Source organism: Notamacropus eugenii, chromosome 4, assembly GCF_028372415.1.
Source record: "Notamacropus eugenii isolate mMacEug1 chromosome 4, mMacEug1.pri_v2, whole genome shotgun sequence".
NCBI classification, from domain to species: Eukaryota; Metazoa; Chordata; class Mammalia; order Diprotodontia; family Macropodidae; genus Notamacropus; species Notamacropus eugenii.
Genome location: NC_092875.1, coordinates 452,402,840 through 452,422,096, shown reverse-complemented (window position 1 = coordinate 452,422,096; position 19,257 = coordinate 452,402,840). Strand labels below are relative to the sequence as shown.

Sequence of the window (19,257 nt, the reverse complement as noted above, 5' to 3'; positions counted from 1 at the left end):
GTGCCAAGTAGAAGGCTGGGGAGGAGGGACAAACTCTGGCCCTCTAGAGCTCTTTCCCTAAAACAGGATTGATTTTGTGGATAGTTAACAAAATTCAACATTTCTCAAGACTGGCATTTTCCATGCCTTCCTTTGATATAGAGAACTATACTTGATAAAGTTCCTACCCCAAAGCTGATATAAGTAGTTTTCATTTTTTTTTTGGAACATCTTAAAGTTTAGGTCACTTTATATTTTCTTAATATACAGTATAAGTTCAACTAGATAAAAACTCTGTTGTTGACATAAAAATCTACGAAAAATTTGTGATTTTAACAGGTACCTATAGGATAAATATGATTAAAATATCTACTAATTAAGTTAAGAACTTATTTGTCTTGGAGCTTTTCTTCTAGAATAGGCATTAACAGATACTAATTGTCTAGCATGTTCACACCAAGGAGATGAGTCTATCTCCTTCTACAGGTTAAGGCTACTATTGTTAAATGACAAGGTACTTTTTAAGAGAAATTGATTACCACCTCTAAAGTTTAAATAAGATTTAAGTTGTGACATTAACAAGGGATATTCAAAAATGTCTGTCAGCTTTGAATTTCATCCATTATATCACAAACTTAACATTATTTAGATAGTGGCAATACTTAATCAGGGCATGTATTCTCTTCTACCTACGTATATAAACCAAACAGCACATGCAGAGTTATTTCTCAAGTATCTGGCAAGGCATATGACTGACTGTTAGAGATTTTGACTTAGTTAAGACAAAATTTAGCCAAATGTTAAAGCATGGAAAATGGTGATGTTGGCGAAGCAAATTTCCTGATCAAGCTGTAACGTCACCCCAGCACACAGACAGGTGCAAATTTTACTATGAGGTTTTCATGCAGTCTGTTTCTCTGCAGCGAGCAAATAGCTTTAACCCTTCAGTGCTGTTACTGAACTTAGCGTAGAGCCCTAGGATCTCATCTCATGAGGAGAAAAATGTTTGTGTGATGTCTTTGTTAGGTGACTTGAGAGAATTTTAATTCTGCACGTGTTTTGGTTATATGTGAATACTGAAAATATTTTCAACTTGTTCCCAGGAAAATTTCCGGTATTTTCCTTCAGTGTATTATATTAATGGTATACATTTTATAGTGGAAGAGTCACATAAAGCTGGGGGATATTATATTTAACTTTTAACTTCCTTCTGGGAGAGACAATATTGTATAAGGCATCAAAAGACAGCTTCAGAGTCAGGAAAGACCTGGCTCAAGCCCTTATTCTGACTGTAATCATTCTTCGTTTTCAAAGAGGACCATGACATCAGAGAAATGATGACATGACTTGCACTTGACTTTGTTTTGAGTGAGGGAGGGCTGTGCAGGTCACTAGCCTCACTTCTCCTCCAGAGCCGTCTGAATCCAGTGACCAGATATTCATCAGGATGACTGGAGATGGCCCAGGATGCCATGGGAGACCTTGGCCTTTTCAAGTACTCACTTAGAGTGAGGGAATACCCATTCAGTGAATAGACCTCTTTAAAAAGGTAGTCAGGGGATGGTCCCTTTAAATAGAAAATAAAATTAACAAACAAACAAGTAAATAAATCAAACTAGGGGGGCAGGAGCCTTATTCTGATACATGCTGGCTGTGCGATGTTGGCCAAGTCACTTAACCTTTCAGTGCTCCGGGCAGCTTTCTAAGACTAAATGTTACAGGACAGGTACTAATCTGTTTTGGTAGAGGGCATTTCTGGGTTCGGGAGTACCCCATGACAATGTAGTAGTCCTAGCTCACATCCCTATTTTGCCCTGTGAGTCTTCAGTCCTAAAATGTGCTTCCTAATTATTGAGAACAAAATAACTTTAACCCCAAGGGGGCTCATATTCAGGAGATACTCTGAAAATGAGCTATCATTGACAATGAGATGATATAGAGATATAAAGCATTTTGAAAGTCTTAAAGTGCTATATGAGTTTAATTTATTTTTATGTGGGCCATCTTTTCATTTCTCTCTCAGATGCTGACTAGTAAGCCAGAACTGAAGGGGTTAAGGTTTGTTACTGCAGCAGTTGTCAGCAGACCAGTCATCTCATCTCCCTTTGGTACTTACAGGAATTTTATGACTCTTGATCATATTATCAAACTCTTCATTAATTTTTTTGTATTTTTCTTCAGTGCGTGGGGTGAGTGCATAAGAGGAGTCAGGATCGGGGCTTTCACAGCCTTTGTTTTCTTTCTTGTTCAATGCCTGCCAGGTTCAGAGAAATATCAGAAGTAAAAAAAAACGAAGGGCGTTTTTGGTACTTACACACAATCTTTGCCTGCTGATCATTAGATCAATATCTTCATTAATTTTCCTGTACTTGTCCTCAGACTCAGGGCTGTGACCTACTGAATCGTCTGCATCAGGGTCTGGACTGTCACAACCATTAAGTCCCTTCTTTCTCAACGTCTGAAATAGATAATTTGGAAAGTTCAAACCTTGACACAGGATGCAAGAGATTCATTTGTACGAGAAAGGTTCAAGCTGTCCAGTAATTTAAGGCTGACACATTATATATTATATTAGGGAAAATAAATTTTATATAGATATAGTGAGTCAACAATAGAAGAAACTGTTTCAAAATGAGATTCAATTAATTGATGGAAAAGGTTTAAGTCATTTGATATTGAGGTCGTAGATACTTTGCTACTCAAATTAGAGACAATAACTGAATAAAATAAAAGCAACCAGTTGTAACATCCTCTTTTCTACCAGTAGAAAAGAAAGGAAAAAAATAAAGAAATCAGGACATTGCTCAATGCTTTCAGAACCTGTGATTCGGAAGCAATTGTTTAATACAAATCCCTGATTTAGACTGAACGTAATACATTTCATGACAGTAATGGTGTCCCACCATTCCCAACTGCACACTCTTGAAAGAAAACAAAGTAAGGTACATAGCTAGAGTTACTATGGAAAAATGGTGATTATGAGTTTTCATGTACTATATTCATTTTGATAACTTAAAAAAATCTATTGCAAAATGTAGATGAAATACTACACTCAAACTTAACATATGGAGGAATTTATTGCTAAAATGTCTGCTAAAAGAAAATTAAAAACAGTTATTTTAATGTTACATTATCAACATGCTTACTAGAAACAAAAAAAATGTCAAAAATTAGGAAACTGAGTCAACAACTGTTGATCAAGAAAAGATTCTTTCTCATGTCAGGTATAAAATTTTGCCAGCTTATATCCATTTGGGTAGAGTTCTTCAAGGCAATCTCCTGACATGCTAAAGGGAAAAGCCAGTGCTTTATCCTGACTTTCTCATCTCCTGAATGTAGGTCTAGGGCTAGTCTCAGCTGTCAAATTCTGCACTGAAGCAGTGTTTATAAGCCAGGATATTTGAATTTATTTTAATGATAGCTGTTGATTAGTTATATAAGATATTTTATAAAGAAAGAATAATATATTTCAGATATTTCAATAATGTATTTCAACTAATTATTCTTGCCATTTTAACTATGACATTTGAATTGAATATATTGATAAAAATTTTAAAAGTCTAAAATTTCTCAGTATCACCAAAAAACCCTCCAACAAACCTCAACCAACTTTGGAAAAAAAACAAGGCTTAAATGAAAGCTCCACAGTGCAACTCATCTTTATTAAACACTGAACAGTACATTCAAATACAGTTAAAGCTGCGACATAAAGCCAGGCAATTCAAAGCTGAGATAACACTCCATCTTTAATGCACACTATTGGGGGGAAAATCAAGAACACAACATTAGTTAAAAGGGGGAGTGTCAGCCTTAAAATACTGAACTCCTTGGCTCTTGTCAACACGTAACAAACTTCACATTATTTAAAATGAGTTTCCGCGTGTCTGATGTCTTCTCCTCCAAAAGCAAAGTAGGAAAAAGAACCTTTTCTAATATTTGTATGACTTACTTCCCTGTAAATATTTATTTATGTTATAGTGGCATAATATAACAAATAAACATATGGTTACAGTTTGTTATGTGGCATAAATGTTTGAATATTAAAATGAATATTTTGACACAAGATGATAAATATACATTTTCCAGTTCTGGGGATTTCGTAATTGGTGGGGCCACCTGGCCCCCTACCATGGATCTGTTGCTACTACTTTCACTAGAAAAGAGAAGTACTATGTCTTCCTAGGGGATCCCACATTTTTTTAAGTGAGGTTATAATGGCCCTCTCTCCACCAAAGTTTCTTCCACAGGGACGAGTAATTATTTAATGATTTTCATTCTACATTGTTCTCTATGACTATCTACTATGAACATACTTTGATCTCTACATGTCTTGGGACTTTTGTAAATACTCATAGTTACTGAAATATATCTTATATATCATAACAATCCTATACACCATAGCAATTAGATTGCAACTATACAGAAATATATTTAAGACTTGAGAGACATATATAACCTTCTTAGTGTCACCATCAACTTGCTTCCATTTCTTTAGGTATATCAGGTATATTCATAAATAAATGATTCATTTACTTAGGGTCTCTGAAGTCCTAGCTGATAAAATTTTGGGGTGTATACTAAGCTTTTACACACTATTTCTTAACAAAGAACTAGAATTGTTTTGAAATGTGGTTTCTGAAAACAGAATGTAAGGGTTAAGAAGGACCCATCATCTGTCATTACTATCCATCTGGTACATACATGGGTGTTAAATCTTCTTATGAATCTTTTGGGCGGGGAGATAGTATGTTTGGTTCACAAAAATGTGAATCTCAGTAACACTTGGTATTTATGTAGCATTTATATTTCACAGACCGTCATAGCTATTAACTCATTATCTCTCAGAATTCTCCCCTGAAGCTTATAAGGACCCTTAGCCCAAGTATTCCATTCAGCCTAGAAGAGTTAGACTGCTGTATCTTGTAGAAAGAACATTGAATCAAGGTCAGAAAATGTGGAGGTAGTCCTAGTGTTTTGATTTGGATAAGTCACTTAACCTCACTGGGCCTCGATTTCCTCATCTGTAAAGTAAAGCAATGGAGTTTGAGGATAAATCCCAGTTCTAATCTTTTATGGTCTGTATAGGGTCAACTGTATTAGAGGTAGCAATGACACAGTGGATGTGAAGCTGACCTCAGAGTAAGGAAAATGTAGGTTCAATCCCTGCTTTTAACATGTACGAACTGAGTGTTCCAGGAAACTTTCTGAGACTATATGTTGCATTGCAGATACCAAATTATATTGTGCCCTTAATGGATCCAATCACAAATATGATACCTTGCCCATTCTCTCCCCCCCCCCCCACCTCACCTCATCCATAGGGTCAAGACACTAAAAGGATAGAGCAGGGAGATAAGGGGAGGCAGAAAATACTTAAAAAATTTTCAGTGATCTCATCAATGTGGGCAATCCTTCCACAGTCTAGCCTACATTCCCTCTAGAATTGAGTAGATTGCTTTATGTGTTCTTGGGGTGAAGCAGTTTATGACTTAGTGGCTAACCTTCTAGCACTCTTAGCCTACTCCCAGGATAAAAATTGGTTGCTAGGCCCAAATTTACCATTACAGTTTAGCAGGACTTCCTATACGCTGTGCTTCATTGATTTATTTTTAGGGAACCCATCCAGGGTCACCTCTATGAAAAAATGAAGCACAAGAAGAAAACTGTAATAAAAAAATTAAATTATGGCCTATAATATCAGCATTATCCATACATTTTATACTTAGTGCTGGTCAAGGTGCATAAGGCTGGTGAAAATTCTGCGGGTCAGTTAAAAACTTTTCTGAGTTAATAGATTAAAAAAACTTCTAGGCCTTTAGGTCCATTTTATACATGTAAAGTCACAGAATCATAGAATTAAAATAAACCTCAGATGCTGTCTAATCCAATCCCTATATGGACAATAATCTTATCTTACAACATCCTCCGTGAGAGGCTGCCCAGAGTTTGCTTGAAGAATTCAAATAAATAGGGTTCCCTGGTTTAACCAAAGTAGCCCATTGAAAGTTTCAATAACTCTAATTAGTAGAATTTTTTCTTTACATTGAGTCAAAATCAAACTTTCTTCAATTTTCAATCACTGACTCTTAGTTCTTCCCTCTCAGACCAAGGAGAACAGGTACTTATAGGTCATTTATCTAAGGCAGCATGGTATAGGGGATAGAGTAACAGGCTCGAAGCTAGGCAGATGCGGGTTTAGATCTTATCTGTCACAATACTAGCTGATGACTGTAAGCAAGGAATTTAACAACTTTTAGCCTCAGTTTCCTCATTTGTAAAAGAAGATAATGATATTCATATCATAACATCATAATCATATCATATATCATAATGTTGACATCATGAGGTTATTGATTAGAATGACAGAGTGTATGTAAAGTGCTTTACAAGCAGTTACTACGATCAGATAATATCCACCACATGCATATATTAAAATGAGATAATACCAATAGTATATGTCTCATGGGGTTGTTGATTTGAATGAAATAATATTTGTAAGGCACTTAACACAGTGTTAGCTATCGTTATTTTTTCCTCTTTCTCAGAGAACATATCTAAATTCCTTCCACTGATCCTTGCGTGACATTATCTCAAGGCTCCTCACCATCCTGGTTACTTCTCTTTAGGAACAGCATAGCTTGTCAGTACTTTTCCTAAAATGTGATACCCATAACTTAACATAATTCTCCAGTTGGGTTTTTACCATGGCAGGGTACACAGAGATACTGTGTCCTCCTGTGTTAGGAGGACATGGACATGGACACTCAGTCCATGTCATATAAAAATCTCATGAACTTGTGCTACACTTGGACAACTCACTTTGGGCTCAAGAGTATTGTCTTTTCTTTAACTGACTACTCCTTCGCCTCCCTATTTTGTACTTGTGAAGTTCAATTTTTTGATCCTCACCTAGTCATGCTAATCCTGACTAGGTTTCATTCTGTTTGTTTGCCCAGCATCCCAGCCTTTGGAAAGTCTCTTGTAATCCTGATTCTCTTATCCAATACATTTGCTATGCCTCATAGTTTCGCATCCTCAGCAAATATGGTAAGCATGTACTCTAGTCTTTCAAAAAAATATTTTCCCTTCTCCAGTCCTATTGCACCTCTTCCATTTTCTATGATCTTTGAAAGATCACTGACAATAGCTTAGCAATCACAAAGGCCACTTTTTTCAGGATTCTGTAATGTATTTTCTCTGGACCAGATAACTTAAACTCATCAAGTGTAGCTGAATACCTCATTATCTTCTTATTCATCTTGGGCGACAATCCTTTGTTAACTATTTTTGTTCTATTTCCAGTTAATGATGCTTCTCTTTGGGAGATAAATATCTCATTACTTCAGGAATGTATAATTTCATCTACTGATGCTGATAGCCACCCTTCTACATAACAACATAAAATCTTCAAGAGTTGCTATAGTCAAAAATTTTATTACTCTGTAGCTAACCTCTCCAAACTTAGATAAATCAATCTTATGGTCAACAGAAGTTCAATCCATTACTAGGCCCTTACTTGAAAGATATCCAGCTTGGCCATATGTGCCAGATTTTGTGTTTCACTGGTGTAACTTTTGAGAATCTAGAGTCATCTCCATGCCATGAGACATTAGAATAAGACCTTACGAGATAGTGGTAGAAAAAACAGTTGTAAAAAAAAAGGTTGATTCATTCTGCTTTCTCTCTGTCATCCATTAGCATTGCCTTATCTACCCCAAGCAACAATCCTATCTTTTATGTTCCCCTTTTTCTCAAACACAGATTCAGCAGTCATTTTCTTTTTCTTCTGTCTGTATCATTTGATGGGAGCCTGTGTTCTTTCTAAGCTTTAGCACCAGAAGAAGGCCAACCAATAGACGTGTAAAAGAGGTATCATTAGACTAAAATGGAAACACCAGAGTTAGAGAATTCTTTCAAAATTCAGCTTATGTCTAGGATCACCTTTTCTTTCATTCCATTTAAAACTACCATTATGACCCCTCAGTTAAAAAACAATCTTGTTTTACTCTTTCGCATTTGTTTACGTGATAATTTATATTTTTAAAACAAATTTGATTGTTTAAAAAAGAAAATGGTGAGATATACAAGTACAAAGCTGAAAAGAAATTAGCACAGTATTGTAAGTGCCTATATCCACACAATCAGAATCCTAAAAAAAGATTTAAAATGACTTTGCATAACATTTCTATCCAGAGCAAATGAAATTTAGGCTGGATGTGAAGAAAAACTTCCTAACAATTACAGCAGTCAAAACGTAGAATCTGCCACCTTGGGAGATGCTGACTTTCCCTTCGTTGGAAATATTCTAACAAAGACTGTGTGACTCCTCCTTGAGTGCATTGTAGAGGAAATGGTTTTCCAGGTATAGTTTGGGCTAGCTCACCACTGAGGTTCTTTCTTTGGCTTCTGTGAATTCTGTGATTCTGTGAATCATAAACCTCTTAACATAGGGAAGTGCTGACAAAATCTTGAATACCATACGTGAGTGTAATACCATGATAACAGTTTTATCTTCATTACCTCTGAAATCCACAACTATTTCAGTAATGACAAAGAAAATAAGGCTAGAGTTTGCCATGTCTATCTTTATCACAGTAGTGCCATGTCAATAAAAACTAAGGGCATAGCCAAATGGTAAACAAGTGCAATTGCTCCAGGTTCCTTTCAGGCAAAATCAACTTCTGTGGGTGCTGGTTTTCAGAAACATCTCCAGATTCTCATTTGTAGGGTCACGCAGGTACTTATCATTATTCTTTCCTAGGGGCAACGAGGCCCAGAAGTACATTTTCAGTGCCTCTCAGCGGACTGATTTCATATTTGGAAAAGATTTGTTTATGTGTGTCAAGATAAATAAAATGAGCTATCGAAAGTGACCTGGCTCTTGTGTCCAAGGAAACTCTTCCCTTGGAGAGCTCTGTAAATCTTAAGTAAATCTCTATATTTAAATCAGCCTCCCATAGGTGACTGACATTTTTGGAATAGACCAACTGAATGAAAAAGATTTCAGAGATTTTCTCCTAACACTGCAAATGTCATATTCTGAGCTGGGAAGAGCCATTTTTTATAGAGATAATTAGGTTGACTAAAGATGACACACTCCAAATAATAAATGGGAAAAGAAGTTGAACCTTTACTTTATAAACTATGTGCAAACTCCCTTCACAAATGCATGGACACAGGGACTGTATTTTATTATATGTATTCATCTAAAGCATATTTTTTTAAAAAAGAATCTTCACAAGCCAGGATAATGACAGATGATAGATGCTCTGAAAATTCTAATATATAGATGTAGAAAACAGATGCCATATAAAAGAAATAAAAATGGAGAAAAATCAGAGAGAAGTATCAGTTCCTGTGTTAAATATCATCATGGAGAAAAACCGTTCCTATATACAATCACCCAGACTGGTCCCTCCCCCTTAATTACTGCCTACTTAGCTAAAGAAATAACTATAAGTCACTGGCACTTGCTAATTACATAAAGCAATGTATCTTTCTATAGTGCTATCTCTGTAAAAGCTAGATGCTTTCAGAGCACCATTACCATCACATAAAATTGCTACTAACTTGATTACTTTTTCCTCCCTTCTCTCTGGTTATCTTTTTGTCCTAAAGGAGGCAAAATCTGAATATCCTTCCTTTAACTTCCTTTCTCGAGATCATAGATTTACAGATGGAAAAGAGGACCTTAGAGGTAATCTAATTCAATTCTCTCATTTTACAGATCAAGAAGTTAAGTCCAAGACTAGGTACTGAGATCTGGGACTTGAGTCCAGGTTCTTTAACTAAAAAAGCTAGTACTTTTTTCCAACGAATCCATGGTATAGCTAGAAATGTTGTATACTGAAGTGAACATTTCGGAAAGACCCTCATGAATCTCATGATCTTTTATGAAATGTAAAATAAACTGATTTCTTTTTTTTTTTTTTTACCCCACTGATGTCTATATAACAACCCCAGAAGTGCATTGCAGGAATTACATATAGGAAAATAAAAAGACTGGATTAGTTAACAGGGTCTATCTTTCTCGACCTGATTATAGATCACTTTCTACTGCCTTTAGCACTTTCCCCATGAGATCAGAGCCAGTTCATAAGAAAGTAAATAATCTTTAATAAGTGGCAAATTCCTATAAGTTTAGAGGTTTAGTTGAAGTGCATATTACATGTAAATGAAATATTTTATGGCATTTTCGGGGTTTTGGATAACATTTTGTAAATATCCGTTGTTGAATCAGCGAAAATATTCAAATATCCTTGCCACAAACATTATTTACTTTTGGATTGGAATCTTGGAGCCCCTTCAAGATTTAGGGTTCTGCTTGCTACTGGACAATAGCCATGTTAGCATGGTTAGTGACATGCTATTCAGAAAGTATGGGTAATGGAAAATTCTAGTAAATAATAACACCATCGTAATAGCCAACATTTATAGAGTGTTTTAGTTTCCAAAGTGATTTATATATGTTACCTCAGTTGATCCTTACAACCATGGGAGGAGGGTGCTGTTATTATCCCCAATTTTCACAGATGAAGAAATTGACTAGTAAGTAGCTGAGGCGGCATCTGAATCCAGGTCTTCCTGAATCAAAGTCCTGCCTTTTTTTTTTTTTTGTTCTGTACCACTGAGTTGCAATGTATTATTTGGTTGTCATTATTTAGTCATTTTCAGTTGTGTCTAAATCCTTGTGAACCCATTTGGAGTTTTCCTGGTAAAGATACTGGAGTGGTTTGCCATTTCCTTCCCCTTCTCTCATTTTACAGTTGAGGAAACGAGGTAAACAGGGTTAAGTGACTTGCCAAGGGCTGAACTGCTAGTGTCTGAGGCTAGATTTGAACTCAGGAAGGTGAGTGTTCCTGAATCTGTGCATTATGGCATCACCGAGCTACCCCAGACAGAAGCACAGTCTCACAAGGATCCATTGTTTTTCTCTTAGGGTTTACATTCTAGTGTGGATAGAGCACCAGTGCAGGAGTCAGGAGGACCTGAGTTCAAATCTCACCTCAGACACTTGATAATCACTAGCTCTGTGACCTTGGGCAAGTCACTTAACCCCAATTGCCTCATCCTGGGTCATCTCCAGTCATCCTGATGAATATCTGGTCACTGGATTCAGATGGCTCTGGAGGAAGAGTGAGGCTGGTGACCTGCACAGCTCTCCCTCACTCAAAACAAAGTCAAGTGCAAGTCATGTCATCATTTCTCTGATGGCATGGTCTTCTTTGGCAGAGAAGGACAAACACACACACATGCTAGTCATTCGTGCTGATGGTCTATCAGGCTGAGGAGACATCATGTGACAGGAAGCTTCTTCCTAGTGTTTCATGATCAAAGTTATAGGTCTGGACTATACTACTGCCTCCTGATTTAGGCCTTTTCACTTTCTTTTTAATATGATAATGGCAAGGATCTAGTCAAATATAGTATATTTGGTGCTTAATGAGTACTTCTTGAATTTCAAGGCACTGAGCAGAGTTAATTTGCAAACTTTACCTAGAAAAATCATCCTAAGCCTCACAATTCAAGATCTGAAGAAAATTAGATTTTATTTGAAAAGGAATCAATTTGTGGGCAAGAATTTTAGAAACAACTGAAAATATAATGCTGTCATAACCACTGTATTTTTTTACCTTACTGGTGCTACATTGCCCCAGAAAAAATAACGCTCTCTATGACCATCAGTGACAAATGGAAAGCTAATGACTTTCACAGGCTACTGGACTTTTTTTTTAACCTTTCCAAAAATTAATCTCAGTATTGGACTAGTATTGTTTCACATTATATATTTTTAAAAATTGTCAAATAAAGGATTTTTAAAAAATATTTAAATGAGTCATTAGTTCATTAATCTGGCTACTCTTTACACCAATGCTGACTAGAGCCACTCAAAGGCATAGCTATTAATTTAAGAAGTAGTGTGGCATAATAGATGGTGCGCTAGACTTGGAATTAAGAAGGGCTGACTTACAAATCAGCCTCAGATGCTTATTAGCTGGGTGGTGCTGGGAAAACCATTTACCCTCTCTAAGTCTCAGTTTCCTCACTTGTAAAATGGAGATGGTAATACTTAATAGTTACTATGATTTGTGAGGATCTTAACTTCCAAGAATCAAGTGAGATATTAAAAGTACTTTACAACCTAAAAGTGCTATATTAAAATGTTCTATTATTGTCATTATTACTACTTTGTTAATAATATTCCTACTCGTATTGTGATTATTACTATTTATGAATTGTGGTGGCAAAAAAAAATTCATCACTTTGTGGCCAAGTTTCTGGTGAAATTTTTGAACTTGGCTAGGCCAGTCTTTGAATTACTGACAAAGTTCATTTCTAGGCCTGTATTCAAAGCCTTTTCAGCTTGGGAAAACTCTCTAGGGCTTAACATTTTCTATCAGAGCCTTTGAGAACCTTTATGATAAGGCAACAGAGTAAGACTTCAGTAGAGGAGTGAAGATAAAGGAGTTTAATTATAGGTTCCTGAAGTCCGAACGCAACTGTGGAGTTAAAGCTATATCATGAATTAGTTGGGAAAAGTACTAGGTTTTTTAGTTAAAGAACTTGGATTCAAGTCCCAGCTCTCAATACCTAGTCTTGGACTTAATTTCCTGATCTGTAAAATGAGAGAACAGAATTGGATTACCTCTAAGGTCCTCTTTTCCATCTGTAAATGGCTACATTTTGATTAAAACATATTCAAATAGGAATATTTCATAGATTCTCAGATCTACTACATGGAACAGATTGGTTTTGCCTGTCTTAGACAAGGTAACATCTTATTATGCTTAACCATTTTGGATGTCAGTCTCACTCTTTGTAAAGTACAAGCACAGCAATAGATGATTGCTAAAGTTCATTTCAAACTTAAGATCCAGTGTCCTATATTCTTCTTTACATTTTCCTGATAATGTCAAAGTCATTAAGTGACTTGCCTAAAGCCCCACAGCCAATTATCAGCTTTGTTGAGATGGCTCTGTCTATTTGTCGGAAGGGGTGAGAATATGTTGCTATTTCAACATGTCTGTGAGTTATTTCTTTTATAATCATAGTTATAACATGCAGTTTTCGGGATCAGCTACCAGAAGGAAGGTCCAAGAGGGGCCAGTCCGATAAACCAATTCAATCCAATAAACACTTATTAAGCACCTACTGTGTTCCAGGCACTGTGCTATGTGTCAGTGACTCATTCAGTGGAGTACAATGGAAAAAAAGCACTGGTCCAAGACTAAGACGATCTTGGCTCAAATCCTGTATTTGATATTGGCTATTTGTATGACCTTGGTCAAATCACTGACCCACCTTGGGCCTCAGCTTCCCCATTTGTAAAATAAGGGAGTTGGGAAAGATGATCTCTGAGGTCCTTTTCAGCTCTCAAGTTATTATCCCTATGACCTTAAAATACTAAAAATATGTGAGATATGATCCCTACCATCATAAGGTGGATGAGTGATTAGATGGATTCCTAGCTCAACAATACTCTTGCCTAGGAGTCCTAATTCAGAATGAGAATGTTTTGGATTTGTTTTCGTCCGCTGCCGCCATGGAATACAGGGTATGAAGTGCAAAGATCTCACGGGATGGCTGTTTTCAGTCTTGGTGTAGTGGGAGAGGCTTCTTTTTTTCTTCATTAAGGAAATCAGCAAATGATTTAGCTTATAAAAGCTTTCAAGGGAACAGTCAGGAGTTAGAGCATGTAGAGTGAGCTCTGGGGAAGGATGGGGTGCCACCAGGCTGAAACCTGAGGGGGACTGCCTTTGGGTCTCAGGGAAGAATTGTTTTTCATTGAGATTTTGTGGGTCATTAGAAAAAAGATCCTGGGATCTCCTAGATATGTGATTTATGGAAAGTACTTCAGACATCATGTAGCCTTATTGGTGAAGCCAACTAGAATCTAGAAATGTGTTAAGTATGATGATAAGCACTGGTGTTCCAAAGAAAGCCTGTCCCAGTCCCCATTCTCAAGGAGCTCAGAATCTAATTGAGGAGGCAACACATAAACAACTATGTACAAAGGAGATATAAAGAGGATAAACTGGAGATACCCTCAGAGGGAAGATACTAAGATTAAAGAAGACAAGCAAAGGATGCTTGTAGAATGTGAAAGAAGCCAAGGAATCGAGGAGGTGGAGGCGAGGAGGGAAACAGTTCCATTTCATAGATGAATAAGCTGAGACTGGCTTAAGATCATACAGGTACTCTATAGCAGAGCAAAGATGGAAACCTAAGTCCTCTGGCTCCTAATCCATGACTCTTTCATCAGGATTAAGCTTGAGTGGAGAAGAAGCAGAGTTTCTATTTCCTTTCTGAGTCTCATATCCTAGAGAAGCAAATTCCAGAAGACTATAATAAGCAGCCTCACTCAATTCTATGGCAATGAGAGAGAGAGAGAGAGAGAGAGAGAGAGAGAGAGAGAGAGAGAGAGAGAGAGAGAGAGAGACAGAGACAGAGACAGAGACAGAGACACAGAGAGACAGACAGAGAGACAGAGACAGAGAGAGACAGAGAGACAGAGACAGAGAGAGACAGAGACAGAGAGACTGAGAGAGACGGAGAGAGACAAAGAGAGACACAGAGAGACGAGAGAGACAAAGAGAGACAGAGAGAGACAGAGAGAGCCAAAGAGAGACAGAGAGAGACACAGAGAGACAGAGAGAGAGATAGGAAGAGACAGGGACACAGAGAAGGAGAGAGAGGAAGAAAGAGGGAGAGAGAGAGGGAGAGGGAGAGAGAGGACTGAGTTAAATACCCAGAATTAAACAGGAAAAAAAGAAGAAAGGAGGTAGAAAGGAGAATGCAAATGGCCTATCTCTGATGGAGCACCAGAATTAAACTACGAATGTTTTTGTCGCGTAAGTTTTAACCTTCTCTGTTTTATTTCCTAACTTGCCCACATGTGTATGTGTATGTATATATACATATGTATACATAAATATGTATATATGTTTTATACACTATATATGTAAATATGTGTGTATATGTGTATATATATATATATATATATATATACACACATATATATATATATGTATATATTCTTCTATAGCTCTTCCCAGTAAAATGCCTTTAAATGCCAAAGAAATGGTTAGAAGGTTATCAAGGGAAGGGAAAAGGATCAGGAAAGCTTGTGCCCTTCTCTAGGCATGGAAATTAGGTTTGGGGTGCCCTGGTCAGTTAAGAGAAGCTATGGCAGCTTGAAGACTGAAGGGGGCACTAGTATCCTAGTCCCCACATTTGTTGATTAAAAAAATTAGTAAATGGTTACAAGGTGAATATATTCCTATCCACATATGCAGATGTATGTGTGGATGTATTTATCTAGACTTGTAATTTCATTCCTGTAGGGGACTTCCAGTAAAGAAATTCCCTCCACTAATGTAGACGGGAAATTCTCCTGTGACTTAGTTGCTTGGGGACAGCAGAATGCCAAGCATCAAATAGCCAATGTGTGTCAGAAGAAGGACTTGAACCCAGGTTTTCTGATGCTGGAGCCAGCTCTTTCTCTACCAAGAAAGGTCATCAGTTCATACCATCGTTCTGAATTCTTTTTTTTTCTTAAAGCAATGAGTCTATGATTTGATACCCTTGGAAGAACAGTCTTATATATTCTTTTGAGGATAATGTTATAAATTAAACTGTTTGGGGAGGTTGTCAGCCATGTCTTTAACTGAAGTCTTGCTCATATTTTTCATTTTAGCATGGAGAGGGAGGGCTAGTTCTTGGGAGTTGTAGTAAAGGAGCAGAGGTAAGGGCAAGTTTTACCACGCTGGAAGGGCTTTCTGTCTGTTGCCCAAAGAACTATTCTACTCAAGTTTGGAAAGACTCATCATGAGGTGTCTGTAGTAACTCTCTAAAACCATCTACTAAGATGTGTGTGTGTGGGGAAAGGGAAGGGCATAATCCTCATAAATAGGAGTTCCCAGGAGGTCAAAGATCCTTGGAATACCATAGAGTTCAGTCAAGTATGACATAGGTAATATCTTCCTAAGGTTTTATAAAAGACACCGTGTGATGCACTTAATTTGGAACTAATTAAAACTCAAGGATGTAATGTCATAAAGCTTTTAGAAATTGAGGTCTCAGTTTTTCAAAGATAAATTGTCAGAAGAGATAGGAGTCTTCAGAAAATGTTTAATAGCCGAAAGATATGAGAAAATCATTATAGCAATGAGAACATCAACATGAAGGGGTAGAAGGCATGGTGTAAGGAAGAAAATAGAGGGTTTCAGGCAGATTGAAAAGAAGGGTGGAGAAAGAAATTAGAGAAGCAACATAGTCAGAAGCAGAGACATACAGTATTAACAGTCAATCAACACACATTTGGTAGGTATTTACTATGTTGCACATACTGTGCTAAACACTGGTGCCAAGAAAGGCAAGAAATATTATTTAAATGAGAACCCATTACCTTGAATTAGGAGGAAGTATAATTTTAAGGTAAAAGTCCCCCAAATTTCACCTCATTTAGCTATCTCTGTGTCACTCTGGTCATATTCTGCATTTACACTAGCATGGAGGACTCCTGAGAAACTGAGTGAATACCAGAATCAATGAAGGGATTCAGGCTTCCTCAGGGGAGGCCACTGAGTCATTCTGGCTCTACTGCCCCCTCCCCCATGAGTGGGGTGGGTGGGAAAGGGGGAGAGGTGCTGCCTTTTCTATCCCCAAGCATCCCGAGCAGTGCTTCGCACCTAGTAAGTACTTCATCATGGCCTAATGAATCGAATGGGTAAAGATAAAAATCAATTTAATTGGAACTCCTGAAGAATTTAATTTATAGGAGACTCCTCAGATGTGGGAGAAAAAGAGAGGACAAAGTTTAAAATGAAACAAAGGCTGAGAAACAGAATAGAAGACGACAGTAAATTAAGAGCCATCAGGGAGCTATAACTTTGAAGGGATAAAGCCTAATTGTAACTCCACATATTAACCTTTGAAAGATTATGGAATTTTACTTGCAAATAGGTTTCAGGAACAAAAACAGACTCGGAAGGATTTTTTTTCTTGTAAGAATACTTTGTAGCATCTTTTATAAATTATCAATGACTGTGACTGTAACAAAAGAAGATACATAGATCATCTTAAGTAATCATGGTAACAATGTATCTAGGTATATAAGGCTCCTTACTCGAGGGAATCAACTCATGCATGCCTTTTCACTTGGAGGCCAAGAGTAGACTTCTCCCCTCTGGCTGATCACTCTGGAGCTCACTTTCCTACCTAGCACATTCCTCCAGTGATAATTATCCCCTCGATAATTATCAACACTGTCATCCTGTCACATACGTCTGTTGGAATAGCTAACACTCAGGATGTTGCTCTGTGGACATGGGGAGTAGATATTTACAAAGTGTAAGACTTTTATCTCATTCATTCTCTTCTTATGCAAAAAACTTGAGTTTGTCAATCAAAAATATTGCATTTGCTTTTCTAACAATCTCATTTTCAGCTGGTGCAAGATAAAGAAATTTTCAGTTCTTTTCTCTGTTATTTAGAAGGTAGGCATTTAAGGAATCAAGAAAGAAAATGTCTGAATTATCACCTTCACTCTTCTTTCTTAGAACCTCCTTCTGAGCCCCTTCCATTACTTGTTATATGAGTTGTCTGTTTATAAGATGATTCAGGCACTGGCATATGGCATCTGCTTTTTGCAATAGAATTGATGTTAGTTTCCTTCTATTAGTGCAGATAACCAAGAGTTGACCATGTTAAAATTAAATAGGACATGGAAAATCTACTCAGTAGGTCAGAAAAAGCTTATTCTCATGTCCCTTCAGAAAAGAGGACTTAATCTTTTCTTTTAGGTCAACTGCTAGCAATTTTTTTTTAAATCAGAATTTCCTGCATTATTTAATATTTGTAATACTATGCACAGTTCAACATTTCATTTGTGTATTTTTATTTTTTTTACTTATTTTTGGAATTTTCTCCATATTCATTTATATCAAATCACTCATGTCAAATCTTAAGTTGTGAGTTGTCATAGTAAGAAGACTTTAAAAATCTTGTCAATAGAATCATCAACACTTTTATTGTACTTACTATGAGTCAGGCACTGATACTCATAATAACTCTGCAACGTGGCTGCTCTTATTTCCCCCATTTTACAGATGGGGAAACTGAGGCAAGCAGACGTTAAGTAACTTGCCCAAGATCACACAACTATTAAGTGTCTGAGGTTGGATTTGAACTTTAGTTTTTCTGACTCCCAGGCTACTGCCTTATCCACTGCACCACCTAGCTGCCTCTGACTCCAAGGTGTTAAACAAACTCTCAGTTAATAAGTTCATATTAAATAATATTATTCTTAAGTTCTGGTAGGGTCTGTATTTAGCCACTTAGACCTTATATGACATTCCAAAAACTAGATCAGAAAGAAGAATGAGAGAGTAGCAGAATGAAGAAAAGAAAAAAAGGGAGCCTATGTATCAGAGAAAGAGACAGACAGTAAGTTGGATGAGAGAGGTGGAGAGTTGTGAAAGAGAGGGAAAAAATAAGCCAGGGAGGGCATCAAATGACCCCAAAGAATGTGAGCTGGCTTCCTACTGTCTCAGAGCTCAGCAGTTGAAGATCTAACATAAAGCCATATCATTAGCCATCAGCAATTTTATTCATCCTAGATATCCACACCTGCCAGTCACTGCACCTGTTGTCTCAACTGGCAAGGCCAAAAGACAGGAGCCAATCTAAACTGAGAGATCTGTAGCATGACCATAGAAGGACTTTTCTGTTACATCTCTATAGACTAGGGCTGTGGCTTGTTGTCTACTATTTTTGGATGTCATATTCTCAATAATTTTAGCTGTCAACAGGAAAAAATGCTTCATATTGTAAACCTCATTTTCAAGTTTCACATATCAATTCTGTTACCTCCCTAAACTTCAGTTTTAAAATTTGTTCTGTCATGAACATTCATAGCTTTTCTTCTTATACAACAACTTCTTCTCTGTTCTATACTAATTAATTTTATGACTAAGATTTTACCCGATTGAAGTGCACAGAGAAAATCACATGAATTTCACAACAAAACATTTTTTTTTTGTAACAACTAAACATACACACATTAAACTGAGATTTCTTTGTACAGTTGCAAAATGATGTTGCAACAGGATTCACAACTTGGCAGGGGGTTGCTAGAACTTCCCGTATCTGTATTAGCATATCTGTGGGCAGGCTGACAGACTTAGTCCATGATGTTGGACCTTGGAATGGCTCCAGAGGGGATTTCTCTAGGTCACCCAGAAAGTCCTGGGGTGGAAGATTAGTTAGATTCGGAGT

General features: G+C 37.0%; 1 protein-coding gene across 13 annotated transcripts in view; it reads right to left on the bottom strand.

Moving 5' to 3' along the window:
* The window catches only part of MEF2C (myocyte enhancer factor 2C), a 194,409-nt gene that overhangs the window by 49,598 nt on the left and 125,554 nt on the right, over positions 1-19,257 (bottom strand). For 10 of the 13 annotated variants that reach the window (XM_072606190.1, XM_072606194.1, XM_072606186.1 and 7 more), the window contains exon 4: positions 2,294-2,437. In XM_072606190.1, the coding sequence (XP_072462291.1) occupies positions 2,294-2,437 (144 nt within the window). Of the gene's footprint in view, positions 1-2,095; positions 2,234-2,293; positions 2,438-19,257 lie in introns of all 13 variants that reach the window. The other 3 variants (XM_072606195.1, XM_072606198.1, XM_072606199.1) reach the window with 2 other exon arrangements.